Source organism: Notechis scutatus, chromosome 5, assembly GCF_049901735.1.
Source record: "Notechis scutatus isolate UNSWTSFEM ecotype Mainland chromosome 5, rNotScu1.2, whole genome shotgun sequence".
NCBI classification, from domain to species: Eukaryota; Metazoa; Chordata; class Lepidosauria; order Squamata; family Elapidae; genus Notechis; species Notechis scutatus.
In genome coordinates, this window is record NC_142013.1 from 69,688,026 (window position 1) to 69,704,534 (window position 16,509).

General features: G+C 34.5%; 1 protein-coding gene across 5 annotated transcripts in view; it reads left to right on the forward strand.

Moving 5' to 3' along the window:
- SH3KBP1 (SH3 domain containing kinase binding protein 1) overlaps positions 1 to 16,509 on the forward strand; it is a 154,615-nt gene that overhangs the window by 104,454 nt on the left and 33,652 nt on the right. For all 5 annotated transcript variants that reach the window (XM_026674928.2, XM_087966949.1, XM_026674927.2 and 2 more), the window contains 2 exons: positions 1,934 to 2,009; positions 6,340 to 6,434. In XM_026674928.2, the coding sequence (XP_026530713.1) occupies positions 1,934 to 2,009; positions 6,340 to 6,434 (171 nt within the window). The remainder of the gene's footprint in view (positions 1 to 1,933; positions 2,010 to 6,339; positions 6,435 to 16,509) is intronic.

Sequence of the window (16,509 nt, forward strand, 5' to 3'; positions counted from 1 at the left end):
AACCTTGAACTTTCCAACTCCTCCACCCCCATTTTCCCTTATAACATTCTTGGCAGCTAAATCTCAGAGCTGACATCTAACCTTGTACTTTTCATTATTATTGTTCTTCCTGAGCTATTTTGTCATTAATATAGCATATAATAGGAGTGTCAAACTCAAGGCCTGAAATAACAAAGGACCAGCTTGTGGTACCACTGGCAGCCAAAACGGGGAGTTGCATGAGCCCTCCCACGCCCCATTTTTGGCTTGGATGGTCTCCTGCAGCACTCTGCCAGCCAAAATGGGGCATGGGGGGACATGTGAGGCTGTTGTGTTTCTCAGTGGGAACTAATATTGTAGCAATCAGTATTCAACCAGGGAAGATAATATGTGTATCTGTGTTGGGTTCTTTTTTAAAAAATTATTGAATGCTTTGTATCTTTTGTTTTTGTTGTTTTAAATTTCTTGCAGTTTTGTATTTTAACTTTTCTTTATATAAAATAAAAAATTAAATTTAAAAAAGCTGCCATTTGGAAATAATATGTTCTCCTTATAATTGGAGAATAAGGTAAGAAGAAAATAGTAGTTGGAACCATGCAAAACTATTTAAATACTACATAAAGAATTTCCAAACAAAAAAAGACTTGAATGTATTTTTCCAATTGTGTGAACAATGTCCAACTGAACCCTAATACTAATCATATAACACCCTCTGCTCTCATTTTTTTTGTATGTTCTGGCTTGTATTCTGAAATAATAATACTGTAAAACTACCCAGTATAAATAAAACAATAACATAAGAGCTATTACACATTTAACAATAGTAATCTACTACAGAGAAGCGAAAAAGAATGTGGTCCCATGAAGATAATTTTACTTCATATATACATTTATAAGAGTCTCTTGTACCCTTAGTTCAATGAACAAAATATATACGAAAAAGAGCATATATTTTACTTGCCCATTACAAATTCAGCGTTACATGTTTTAGAAGAGAATGCTTTTAATATATTTTATTCTGTCTTGAAGGCAGTTACTGAATCATTTTTCTCCAGAGTAGCTGATTGACATTTAACTCTAAACTAGATTACAGAATTCATATTTTCCATAATTACCTAGGCATAGTTTTTCAAATTCCATTTTTATGTAGAACAGTACTTATGTTATTCTTCAGAACATATAATTTAAAGGTCTGCTTTGAAATAACTCCAATAACATTTGGATATTATCCAGGTAGCAAAGGGAAGTAGGTATTTAAAAGCAATAGCTATATTTTTTTCCTACAATAAAAATATTGTAGATGACAGAATAAAAATATGTATAGCTTTCCTTTAATATTTAACATATTAATGATATTAATAATGTTGATGATTTTAACTTCTAATTACATATTTTTCCTTCCATAGTGAAACTTTCATTTTCATTTTCAATGTTTTCATTTTCTTAATATTGTTTCTCGTTAGTACGATCGATCACTTTTAACCCTGGTTTTTAAATGATAAATTTTATGGAATAAATTAGAATGCAAATTATATTACATTATATTAAATTCTGTATAAACAAATTTATTTTTACTGAGAATACTGAAAGCTTAAATACAGTTAATAAATAATCAAGATAAACTATAGTTAATAATTACTTTAGAACAAGCGAGTATCAATAAAACCTTAATATGATTGCAAATACCACAATTTACCGAGTAGCCTCAGTGACATGGATATAACTTTGATTGATAATTTCTTTTGCACAAATATGTAATAAAGTCACAAAGAAATGAGAACTAGTTACATATATTTGTTATTTTAAAATAGGTTTTAGTTAAAATAATTAAAGAAATTGTGGCAGGTAATGAATTAAATCAGTTACTTCATATTTTAATTAACTATTATGATTTGGATGAGCAAATAATGAGTGGTGTTATTTTATAAATGACTAATTGTTTTTATGTTTACAGACAGTTGGAAAAAGAATGCCCACAGCTACAACAATCCAGGAGGCAACAAAAACTGAATTGGATAGCAGAACAAAGAGTAAGTCTTCCTGGTTTTTTTATTATATTCTGGTTGGAGAAAGTTGGGGACACACTACAGAAGTGCAAACTACCCAAAGAATGAATAGACCATAGGTGCATACTATAGGCCACCAATCAAGCAGAAAAAATAAATGTCCTTTTTGCTAACCAACTAACAAATATATGAGGAAACACACTACAATAGTAATGGGGACTTCAATTACCCTGACATCAATTGGAAGATTAATTCTCCACCAAGTAAGAAATCAAATAGGTTCCTAATCAACCTAACTGACAACTTTGTTGTCCAAAAGGTAGAGAAGGAAACGAGGGACAGCCATACTGGACTTAATTCTTACAAACAAAAAAGAAGTGATAAAGGGAATTGAAACTGCAGGAACCTAGGGTGAGAGTGATCACATCATACTAGAATTCAACATAATGCAAACACAAGCAATAGAACACAATGATACCAGATTCTTAGATTTTAAAAGAGCTGATTTTAACAAGCTCAGAGAGAACTTGGGATAGCTTCCTTGGATGAAAATCCTAAAGGGGAAAACAACTTAAGAATCTTGGGAAACTCTGAAAAATATGATCATAAAAGGCCAGACCAGCATGATACCAATAAGAAAGAAAAACAAGAAATCCAAGAAGAAACCAGCATGGCTGCACAAAGATCTCTCTGACAAATTGAAAGACAAAAAGGGCAAGTACAAAAAATGGAAAAAGAGACACACAACTACTGGCCAGAATATGCAAAGATGAAGACAGGAAAACAAAGGTTCAGAATGAACAAAGACTTGCAACAAAAGTCAAAGATAATAAAAAAAAGTTTCTTCCAACATATAAATAACAAGAAAAAAATCAAGGAAACAGTCAGTCCGCTAAAGAAAGAAAATGGCAAGGAAGTAACAGGCAACAGAGAGAAAGCAGAGCTGCTTAACTCATTCTTTGCATTGGTCTTCATGCAATAAAGTAATGAACTAGCAGTCAACATGGGTTTGTTAAAAGCAGATCATGCCAAACCAATCTAATTTCATTCTTCAACATAGTGACTAAATTAGTAGACCAGTGAAATACTGTGGACATAATAGACTTCAGCAAGGCATTCAACAAAGTAGACAACAACCTACTTCTTGATGAGCTAGAAAAAAGTGGGATAGATAGCATTACCATCAGATGGATTCATAACAGGGTGACAAACCATACTCAACAAGTCGTCCTTGGAGGAAAGTAAGCAATGGGGTACCACAAGGTTCCTTCTTAGGCCCAGTACTCTTCAATATCTTCATAAATGACTTGGATGAGGGAATAGAAGGATAGAACCATATTTGCAGATGATACTAAGCTGGCAGGAATAGCTAACACCATAGAAGATAGGCTCTATATTTAAAGTGCTGGAAGAGATGGCCTTTTGAGATAACTTTACTCAAGGAGTTAAAGCTGTTTATATGTCACAGCAAGTAAAAATTATCATTAATGGTGACTTAACTAAATTCATGTGAAATTCAAAAGGGTAGGAAACAAAGATGACCCTTGTCTGTTCTGTTGTTTATCTTGGTGTTGGAAGTTTTGAATAAGGATATTAGGCAAGATGAGAAAGTAATGGGTATAAGCATGGAAAAAGAAGCTTATAAATTGAAGGCAGTTGCTGATGAACAGGTTATATTCCTGCAGGACCCCAAAAATAACATGGGAACATTTGATAAGGAAATTAAATGAGTTTGGAGCTTTAACAGGTTTTAAAATAAACATAAAACAACAATGTTGATTAAGAACACGTTATCTGTGATATATTGATTACAAAGTCAGATTTTAAGATTGAGAAAAAGGTGAAATATTTGGGGGTTATCCTGACAAACACAAATATAAAACTGTTTCAAAATAATTATGTGCCTCTTCAGAATGATATTAAAAAGGACTTACAAAAATGGAACGAATTGGATGTTTCTATTGGGTATAATTTCTGTAATTAAGATGAATGTCTTACCAAAGATGCTTCAGACATTACTAACATGTTTCAGATATTACCAATACTTGCAACTGATACTCCATTTAAACAATGGCAGAAATATATTTCCAAGTTTATATGGCAAGGGAGGACCCAAATTGTTGGGGGCAATATGCTGACTCTGTAAAACCACTTAGAGAGGTCTGTAAAGCACTATAAAGTGGTACATAAGTCTAAGTGCAAAGTGCAAAAAAAAGGAGGAAAACAAGAATGTTCTGACCCAAGCCTTGTTCAAATTAAACAAACACAAACTGTATGCGGCACTGGGAATTCTGCGCATTTCTAGCCAAGAGTGAGTTAAGGCTAATTGTCCGATATCAAAAGCAAGCCCTTTCAAGGTTACAAAGGCTGCCAAGAATAGAAGACTAATTACTGATTAAATATCCACTGACAGAAGTTTCAAAAATAAACCGGAGTAAGCAGGGCTTCGATGAGAACTCTTGAGTCTAAAGAACTTCTTTGCTTCCTGCAAAGAACACATCCCCGAAGGTTGGTTTTTATCTCTTATGGGAGGGCCATCACCTTCCAGCCTTACTCCTGAGTTGCCTTTGCTGCTTCAACTGCTCTTTCCTTCGAACAACCCTGTGTGCATGCGCACTGGGCACAGGCTCCACGGGGTCCTCTGCGTCACTGCTGCTAGACTCCACAAGCTCCGAAGGCAGCTCCCCACTCTCCGATAGTCCTGGCCCCATCCCTGCATCACGTGCAGGCCCTTCGTCCGAGTCCTCGCTGTTAGGGACCTCTGCCATCCGCACCTGCTGCCAGCGAACCACAACAAAGAATTAGATATAAGCTATTGCCAGATTCTAAGGAAAGAGGTGGTTTGGGTTTACCAGATTTGAAATTGTATTTTGATGCATTTTGTCCGGTCTGGCTAAAAGAGTGGGTGAACCTCTGGAATAAGAGGCTAGTTGATTTAGAAGGTCATGAGTTAAGATTTGGATGGCACAGTTATTTACAGTATGACAAAATTAAAGTAAATGTTGATTTCAACAACCACATTGTTCGACGTGCCATATTAAGAGTTTGGAATGAATATAATACAAGGTTCTCTATGAAGTTGCCTCTTTGGATGTCCCCCCAATAAGTTTTGTTCAGAAAAGAAATGGTGGTGAAGCTGGACTGGTGGACTTATGGTAAAAAAATATTTTTCATTTTTGGTGACCGTATGCTCAAGTCGAGGGAAGAGTTAGAATTAGAAGGTTGTGTTTGCCATTGGTTCACATATGAACAACTGAAAGAAAGATTTAAACTAGATAAAAAGAATTATGCGATTGATTTTGTTAAAAATGAATTTGAAATCTTATTGTGTGGTAGAGATGAACATCATATTAATGTTAAGTTTTCAATAAAACGTTATTGAAACTGAATTTGAAAAGTGAATATATAAAATGTATGATTCAGTGGGCAAGGAACTTTGGGTATTTAAAATTCACACTAAACTATAATTTAATTTTTTTAATAAGATGATGTATCACTTGTATTTAACACCAGACAAGTTATCTAGAATAAATGTTTGAAATGTAAATGTAAAGAAGGGACCTTTTATCATTTATGATGGACATGTGATAAAGCAAAGAAATATTGGAGTAGGATTCATATTTTAATACAGAAAATTCTTAAAGTGAAGATAAAGATAAAACTCAAAACTTTTATTTTGGGCTTAATGAAAAAAGTCTTGGGGAAAAAATTGGAACTCTGATCTTATGTATGTTGACGGCAGCAAGACTACTGTATGCACAAAAATGGAAGGATATTTCAATTCCCACCATGGATGAATGGCTACAAAAGTTGATGGAGTTAGCAGAGATGGCTAAATTGACCATTGGGATTAAAGAAAGAATATAAGTACTTTTGTTTCTACTTGGAAACTGGTTTTGTACTTCATGCTTGAAATGGGAAAAAATGAAACTTTGATTTTGGGTTTTACTGACTGATTTTTCATTATAGACATGGCTAATTTATATTATTATGGATAAGTAAAAAGTTAAGGTTCAATGTTAATGCCTTATTCTACTGCAACATCAATGCCTTTTTTTTGCTTTTTCCCCTCTCTTCCATACTTCCCTCTTCCCCTTTCTGTCCTACTATATGGTTTTGTATATTTGTATTTTATACTATAAACTAATTTTAAAAAATGGAGATTCTGTCTTCCTCCAGCCCCCCAAAAAGAATATGAACTGAAAACACATATTTAAAGTACATTTTTCTTTTATTACTATTTATTGAAAGTTATTTTAATATAATTCTAATTCTTGACCTAGCAAGTTTGATTTCTTTACATTTACTTCTGAAGTTGCTGAAATGTATTGAAAAACACCACTTTTCCTTTTAGTGAAGGAGTATTGTAAAGTTATATTTCCTTATGAAGCACAGAATGAAGATGAGTTGACAATCAGAGAAGGTGATATTGTTACTCTTGTCAATAAGGTAATTATATGCTTTTTAAAAAAATATTATTATTTATTGTACAGTTTTCTTGGTTATGTATAAAATTTCTATATTCACAATAACAGTATACAATCTAGGTACAACCTCTACAACCTCTATTGAATGGTAAATTTTATACACGCAATAGTTATAACAATTATTTTCAATACCTATTCGCCTTCATTTTCACTTATCCTTATTTAAAAAATTTGTGTTATTTAATTAGGCCCTCTGTTCAATTTTATCTATAATCTATTAATAATATCAAACATTATAAACATGTAAACATCACATTTATAACCATTAACCTCCAAATAATCATAATTATTCAATGTTCATTATTCAGTTACACAAATTACTTCATCTTTGTTAACATATCCAGATTTCTAACTTCTGCTGCTATTTTCTAACCATTAATAAAATAGTTACCAAATTAAAAAAGTAATCTTTTCCCCATGGGGTAATTATACACTTTTTATTTACAGTCACACATTTTATAGAAAAACACTGTATTGGATGAACAAATCAAACTGAGTAATTAGTTCGAGCGTGATGCCTAATATTTAGGGTGGGTTGTTTCAAGAGTTTATATAATAAGAAAATATCACAGTGTCCAAAGTGAGAGAACAGACTGAAACTGGATGAACCATTTCTTTATACATTACAAACAAGTAATTGAACTTTGCCATATAGAATAACATTAGTTCCCAGCTAAGTGACTGGTACTATTGTGTTTTGCAATATGTGTTCCATGTATGTGCTTATGCCCAAAGAACACCCAAATTATACATGTACTAATATATTAAAAATATAATATATGTATAATTATGCTTTTTCTCCGGTAATATCACACTACTAACTAGAGCATACAAAACATTTGCTAGACCAATACTTGAATACAGCTCATCAGTCTAGAATCCGCATTACATAACGGATATTAATACAAGTCGAGAAAGTCCAGAAATATTTCACGAGAAGAGTTCTCCATTCCTCTACTTGTAGCAGAATACCTTATGCCACCAGACTTGAAATTTTAGACCTAGACAACCTAGAACTACGCCTTCAGTCCAATCTAAGTATGGTACATAAAATTATCTACTGCAATCCTACTTGTCAATGAATACTTCAGCTTCAACCACAACAATACAAGAGCACACAATAGATACAAACTCAAGGTAAACCGCACCAAACTTGATTGCAGGAAATACGACTTTAGCAACAGAGTGGTCAATGTCTGGAATACTCTACCTAACTCTGTGGTTTCTTCCCCAAACCCCCAAAACTTTAATGTTAGACTGTCTACTATTGACCTCACCCTTTTCCTAAGAGGTCTGTAGGGGGCGTGCATAAGTATACCAGACCAGCATAATACCACTGAAAAAGAAAAACAAAAAATCCAAGAAGAAACCAGCATGGCTGCACAGAGATCTCTCTGACAAATTGAAAGACAAAAAGGGCAAGTACAAAAAATGGAAAAAGAGACACACAACTAATGGCCAGAATATGCAAAGATGAATGAACAAAGACTTGCAACAAAAGTCAAAGATAATAATAAAAAAAAAGTTTCTTCCAACATATAAATAACAAGAAAAAAATCAAGGAAACAGTTGCTCCACTAAAGAGAGAAGATGGCAAGGAAGTAACAGGCAACAGAGAGAAAGCAGAGCTGCTTAACTCATTCTTTGCATTGGTCTTCATGCAAAAAGAAACTATAGCCCAACCTACCAAAAACATAACTGTAAAAGACAGACCAGAAATAAAAGTTAAAATAAGCAAAAAATAGTAAGAGAACACCTGTCTGATCTTGATGAATACAAATCACCAGGACCTGATGGATTATATTCCAGAATTCTAAATGAGCTGGCAAATGTCATCTCAGAATCACTGTACCACATCCTGGAGCACTGGGGAACTACCAGAGGACTGGAAAAGATCTGATGAGGTTCCCATCTTCAAAAAAAAGGGGGGGGGGAACAGGCCAAGGAAACTACAGACCAATCAACCTAACATCAATACCTAGGAAGATACTGGAAAAGATAATTAAAAAACAGCTCTCCCAACATCTAGAAATGAGTAAAGTATTAACTAGCAGTCAGCACGGCTTTGTTAAAAACAGATCTCCAAACCAATCTTATTTCATTCGTCAGCCTAGTGACTAAATTAGTAGACCGGTGAAATACTATGAACATAATATGCTCAGACTTCAGCAAGGCATTCAACAAAGTAGACCACAAACTTCTTCTTGGTAAGCTAGAAAAAAGTGGGATAGATAGCGTCACCCCAGATGGATTCATAACTGGCTGACAAACTGTACTCAACAAGTAGTCGTTAGCGGGTTTACATTTACACGGAGGGAAGTAAGCAGTGTTCTGTCTTAGGCCCAGTACTCTTCAATATCTTCATAAACGGTTTAGATGAGGGAATAGAAGGGGATACTAAGCTGGTAGGAATAGCTAACACCCTAGAAGATAGGCTCAAGATCCAGATGGATCTTGACAGACTTGAACATTGGGCCCTATCTAACAAAATGAAATTCAATGTAGGAAAAGTAAAGTCTTACAATTAGGCAGGAAAAACCAAAATAACACATATAGATTGGGTGAAACCAGGCTTAATAGCAGTAACTGTGAGAAGGATCTTGGAGTCTTAGTGGACAACCAGTTAAATATGAGCTGGCAATGTGCGGCGGCAGCCAAAAAAGCCAACGCAATCCTAAATTGCATAAACAGAGAGATACAATCAAGATCAAGTGAGGTACTAATACTACTCTATAAAGCCTTAGTAAGACCACACTTAGAATACTGCATCCAGTTTTGATCACCACACTCTATACAAAAGATGCTGAGACTCTAGAAAAAGTACAGAGAAAAGCAACTAGGATGATTAGGGGGACTGGATGCTAAAACATGAAGAATGGTTACAGAGACGTCCGGTTTGAGCTTCTTCGGCGACAGACCGAAACCGCGTCTCTGTGCGGTTTCGATCTGTGCTTGCCGCTGGAGTGCCCCGAGCCAGCTGGTTTTGGGGCTAAGCCACCCCGTAGAGGTGGTGTAAGAAGGGGGAGACTGCCTGCAGGGTTGAGGAGAGCTGCATCTCTCCTCCCCAGCCGGCCATTACTCCCTTTCCCGAAGGCGGTTGTAGCGGTGGTCAAAAATGGCCACCACAAAGAAGAACTCAACTGGAAAAGAATGTGCAGGAGGAAGATAAGAAGAGAAAGTTTTAGTTGACCGGGTCAAACAGTAAAAGCAACAAATAAGGTACCCTGGAATTGAAACTATTAAAAAAAGAACAATAACATTGTTCCCTAAGAAGATTTTTAAGCTGTGAAGGAGAGAGAAAAGGGAAAAGATTTGGGTTTTTTTTCTCTTTTTCCTGTACTGACAGCTAAGAGACTTAAGCAAGAAATTGGAAAAAAATTCACTTTGACATTAATAGGCATTTAATGCTGAAAATAAAAAGTCAAAGGGATAATAAAGTTTTCTGGATAATCAAAAGCTTTTGAAAACAGGAAAGGAGAGAAAAAGAATAAAAGGGCAGGATCTGGAAGGGAGGAGACTGCCTGGAATTAAAAAGAATTTACAGCAAAATCTCAACAAGACTTCCAAAAGATACATTTTAACTGAAATATCGCAACAAAAACCCCAGGAAGAGAAAGTCGAAAAAGAAATAAGAAGAAATAATTTGGGACTATTTGGATTACTTGATGATTTCTGGATTTTTGGTTATTATATTTGAATGACTAAAATCAATCGGGTGGTTGTTTAAAACTGTTTAAAATGGGTCCACTTTTAGAAGAACTGAAAATGGAACTTAAAAAGTACAAAGAAGATGCACAAGAAAGGAGAGGTTCTTTTGGCTTCGTATTTCAGTTTTTAGAAATGGAGATTTGGAATTATGAGAAACAACAAGAAATGCCTGCAGAACAAGAAGATTGCGACAAAGAAGAAGCCATCTTTAATGAACAAGTAATCTTAGGTGGGGGGAAAAAAGGAAAGGGGGGAAAGAGAATGGAAAGTTTAAGATTGGAAAAAACAACTCCCCCCAAAAATAGAGTGAAAAATAAGTATAAAATCAGAAAGCAACAGAAGAGGGAAATTCCAGAAGAGAGAATTAGAAGTAGAGAGACAAGGGTGTAAAAAGGGAAGGGAGAAGAAGAGAGGGAAGAAAGAAAGGAAAAGAAGTTATAAAGGATAGAAACAAAATATAGAGAAACAGGGCCTATTTAGAGATAATGGGTGAAAATTTAATGGAAAAGGGATTCTGCAAAGGTACATAAGATAGTATTGTTATATTAGAAACAGAAATAATTTTAGAAAATATGAAACAATGTATGATTAAAATGTTTGATAAAATAGCTATCGTAATTCAGTGGAATGCTTGTCAATAAATAAATGTAACAAAATGAATATCTAATGATTTACAAAACATATGTGAAGAGAAATAAGGGAAAAATTAATTATGGAGATTATATGTGTCTTTAAGGAAGTATGATATTTAATTGAAAAGAAGTGTTAAAGATGTTAAGATTTTAATGATTATTAATGATAGAACTGAATTGGATTGGAATGAGGGTTTATAATTACATACATTTATAATCTTTTTTTTTAAAAGAATATAGTGTGTATTATAAGAATGTACCAAGCAGAATTCAATTGGAAGTTATGTATTATGTATTATATTGAAGGTCATAACCTTAAGGTATATATTGAAGTTTAAATAAGAGTTGAATGGATGTAATTAAAAGATATAAAGGTGTCATACTCCAAGTAACTACAGGAGAAAATTTGTTTAATGAGAAAAGATAATATGAAATTGAAACAGAACAGACAAATGTATAAATATAATGATTTGAATTGAGATGAGATAATCAAAATAAAATTGAGAAAATTAAAAGAGGGGAAAAACTATATAGAAAATGTAGAATAGTATAAGGTATGGAATAGAACACAAAAAGGAGCATGAAACTGAGTTTTGTGTCTGTATAAAGAAGTTCAACCCGGGACCATGCTATTTTCAAAAAAGATGTTTTATTTGTATTTTGTATGTGTGAAAACCCAAATAAAATTTTATTAAAAAAAAAAAAAAAGGAATGGTTACAGGAACCAGGATGGCTAGTCTAGTGAAGAGAAGGACCAGGGGAGACATGATAGCAGTGTTCCAATATTTGAGGGGCTGCCACAGAGAGGAAGGGGTCAAGCTATTTTCTAAACCGCCTGTAGGCCAGACAAGGAATAATGGATGGAAACTGAACAAGGAGAGATTTAACCTGGAAATAAGGAGAAACTTTCTGACAGTGAAAACAATCAACCAATGGAACAGCTTGCCCTCGGAAGTTGCGGGAGCTTCATCACTGGAGGCTTTCAAGAAGAGATTGGACTGCCATTTGTCAGAAATTATGTTGGGTCTCCCGCTTGGGCAGGCAGTTGGACTATATGACCTCAAGATCAGTTTCAACTCTATTAATCTAATCTAAGGTATATTATTGAAGAGTTGGAAGAATTTCTGTTGCTTTTAAAATAAAATATGGAATTAATTAGCTAATAATTTACTATCAGAATTTAGAACAGCCTATCAAACCAGTTATTTTTATATATATTAAATATATAAGTATTTTGAAGCTCTTTTATTTCAATATTAGTTTCCTCTCTTTTTCTCAAGAGACAACTGGTACTTTTCTAGTCCTGAAAAGTTTAAAAACCCCATTCAAAAAGAAAGCTGAGCAAACAGGCATAAAGCTGAGTTTATGGACTTCATAATTCAAATATTGACCCTGTCTCTATTTGACTTTTGTAGCTGAGGACTGGAAGGTGGCCAGCATAACTCGAATTGTTAAAAAGAGTTCATGGGGAGATCCAGGAAATTATAGGCTTGTCAGCGTAACATTTACCCAGGGAAGATAGTGAAGATGCCATAAAGATAAAATTGCCAAACATCTGGAGACACAAATCTTCCTCAAGGATATCCAACATGGCTTCAATAAGAGAAGACCTTTTATTACAGCTTTTCAAATATGTGAATAAACATATGGATAAGAAAAAGCCATTAGACACCATCTAGTTAGATTTTCAAAAAGCTTTTGATAAAGTCCCTTGTCAAAGACTTCTCAGTAAGTTTAGTAGCCACGGAATAAAAGGGCAGGCTGTCTTGTGGATAACCAATGGCTAAAGAGTATTAAATGGAATAAATAAGCATTTATCATTTTTGAAGTGTGTAACTAGTGGACTCACAGACTTCTGTTCTTGGAATGGAACTTTTTAATTTTGATCTGGAATTGGGTGTGACTGACTAATGGACTAATTTGCTGATGACACTACATTGTTCAGAGTGATAAAAACAAAAAGAGATTACAAAGAATTCCAAGGTGGGATGCCTGCATATTAGGGGACTAGGCATCAAAATGGGAGATGTCATTCAAACTATACATATAAATAAATGGGACCAGAGCTAAGCAGTGACTGATGAGGAAAGAGTAATGGTGCACGGTTCACTGAAGGTGTTTGACAATGTTTTGTTTTTCAAACTTGACAACAGCATGTTAGCCCAAATATGTTCATAATTTTTGACTCCCAGCAACTCTTTAGAGATAAAAACACACAGAAAATACATAGAATAATAAAATGGCACAATGAAAAGACTAAAGAACAAAAAATGACAAACTGGACAATAACCAAAGCAACCTACATTACCCCAGAAGGATGCTTCAATCTCGCCAAAGACCTGGACAAAAAGTCTTTCTTCTTTCTTCTTTAAGGCTTTCTGAAATATCAGCATGGTGAAAACACACACACACACACACACACACACACACACAAACAATCAAATCAACCCACTGGATCAAATTAACCAGGCAAACATAACTCTTAAATCTGTAAATTAGAGAGGTATAATATAAATCTTATATTTAGTTAGATACAAAATAGATGTACACTGTGTGCACAATTATTAGGCAAATTGTATTTTAGAGGATTAATATTTTTATTGAACTACAGTACTCTCTGTGAATCTAAAATGTTAATAAATCTCAAATCTGACTATTTAAGAAAGTTTCTTAGAAGAATATATGTGCACAATTATTGGGAAACTATTAGTGTGCAGAATTATTATGCAACTAAATGAAAAATGAAAATGTTCCCATTTCACTCATTTATTTTCATCTGTTAAAGTGAAAATAATAACTCAAAATTTACAAATAAACATTTCTGACAGTTCAAAAAAAATCAGTAACCAATATAGCCACCCTTCTGTTCAATAACAGTCATAAGCCTTCTATTCATGGAGTCTGTCGGTTTCTTGATCTGTTGATGATCAACTTTTTGTGCAGCAGCAACCACAGTCTCCTAGACACTGTTCAGAGAGGTGTTCTGTTTTTCTTCACCATAAATCTCCTGTTTAAGAAGGGCCCACAAGTTCTCAACAGGTTTTAAGGTCAATAGGGTCAGGTGAGGAAAGGGGCCATGTCCTTATTCTTTCATCTTTAAGGCCTCTTTACTGGCTAGCCACATAGTGGAGTACTTTGATGCATGTGATGGAGCATTGTTCTGCATAAAAATCGTGGTCTTCTTGAAAGATGTTGAGTTTTTCTTGTACCACTGCTTGAAGAAAGTATCTTCTAAAAACTGGCAGTAGGTTTGGGAGTTGATTTTGGGTCCATCTTCAACTCGAAAAGGTGCAACTAGATCATCTTTAATAATACCAGTCCATACCAGTACCCTACCTCCATCTTGCTGGCATCTGAGTCAAAATGGAGCTCTGTGCCTGTTACTGATCCAGCCATGGGCCCATCCGTCTGGTCCATCAAGAGTCACGCATCAGTCCATAAAACCTTTGAAAAAATCTGCCTTCAGATATTTTTTGGTGCAGTCTTGCCGTTTCAACTTATGTGTCTTGTTCTGTGGTGTTTGAATTTCAGCCTTCCTTACCTTGGCCATGTCTCTGAGCACTGAACACCTTGTAATTCTGTACTTGTATTTCAGAACTGCAGTTCTGAAATATGACAGCACTGGAGGATAATGGGTTCTTGGTAGTTTCATGTTTGATTCTTCTCAAATCTTTGGCAGTTAACATGTGTCTTTTTTCTCAACAAGTTTCCTCAGACCCTGTTGACTATTTGCAACAATATGTTTGATGGTTCTGTGATCATGTCCCAATATCTTAGCAATTTCAAGAGTGCTGCATCCTTCTGAAAGACTTTTTACAATTTTTGACTTTTCAGAGTCAGTTAAATCTCTTTTTTAGTCAATTTTGCCTAAGGAATAGAAGCTGCCTAATAATTATGCACACGTTGATATAGGGTGTTGATCTCCTTAGGCCACACACCCCCTCATTACACAAATACACATCACCTGATCTGCTTATATCCACTAAGCATTTAGGTTTATATAGCTTGGAGGTGAAAAATATGCATTCAAAGGATGATATGGTCAAAATACTCACTTACCTAATATTTATGCACATGTGTATAATAATTTGCATAATTATAAAGACTATAAATATCAGTGTAAGTCAGTAGCATGACCACATCTGGAGTATTGTATGCAGTTCTAGTTAGTGTATTTCCAAAGGTATACAATGGAACTAGAGAAAATTCAGAGGGCGGGGCAGCTAAGATGAGGAGCTTTTTGGAGCCTTTTAGATTAGAAAGGTGGTGAATATGAGGTGAATATGAAGAAAAGTTATTTTCTCTTTCTCAGAATACTAGAACCAGATGTTATCCAATGAAATAGCATCTTGGAAGAAACTATACAGATGATTATGCAATGCATAATTAAATTGCTACCTAGATTGTGATGTATATATGAATATCTGCGATGCTGTAATGTTGTAAAGAGAGTATATATGTTTTTAAATTGTTGAAAAATGTTTAATTATATATATATATACACATACACATATACATATACATACATACATATACATTTTACACACACATACACACCCCTTTAAGGACAATGTGACTGCTTCTGAAGAACATTTGTTGGGAGACTAGTGCACTTCCTAGGGCAAGTTGCTGACCACAGTGAGAACAGGCTGCAAAAACAAAGCAAAAAAATCCACAACCCTAAATCTTCACTATCCACCAGTATGAACCATCAATTAACCATGAATTAAATTATACACTTTGACCTTAAAGAATTCTAAACTACAACTTTGTTTTAGAAACCAGAATTGAATGGAGGGCTTATTTATATAAATCCAGTCCTAATGATTAGTCTTCTCTTCCCTACTAACTTGTTAAATTTAGCAATAAATTTTTTTTGATAAGAGGAAAAGTAATTTTGTTGTCACTTTCAAGTCATGGGTAATTAGGGATCCTTGCTGATCTATTTCAAGCTACGAAGCCACCTGTCAGTAAATCCAGGTTTCCATTTGGTTGGAACTAGAGTTTGAAATAATTTTCTTATTCAATTATATTTAGACAGGCAATGTTCTGTACTACTTAAATTCCAGGCTACCTTTGATGATAATGTATTTAATGTGCCATCAAGTAGTTTTTGAACTATAGAAACCAAGTTTATCTTATTCCCTCATGCACTTTTACAGACCAATTTGACTACTTTATCTAGCATGCAGAGCTCCAAACAAGCCATTAGATGGTGGTAAATAAATTGTTTTGAGTATTTATTTTTACCATGTACCATAGTGATCAACCATATTAGTTTGCATATCAGATATGTGAATTCCCATTTAGCACTTTGGGAGAGGAGGCAGAGAAAGCTACAAGGTGGCACTAAATGGAGAATATATTTTTTAAACCCCAGATATCCAGACATACGTTTTCCATTCCATCTTTAAAATAATCATATTTTTATCGTATGCTTCCTCAAAGGTGCTTTTTTGAAAAGCAATTGGACTTTCTTGGATTTTTTTTCTTTGAAAACATTTGCTTCTCATCCAAGAAGCTTCTTCAGTTCTAACTGGTGAGGAATAGAAAGATTTATATTATTTGCAGTCATCTGGTTGTTAGCACACTGAGGATTGCAGGGTTAGCTCGGTGGGGAGTTGTGGGGAGGCTTATCTGTATCCTCAGAGTCACCCAAATCAGACTGCAAACAGGTGTGGAGAACAGTGGTTCTAT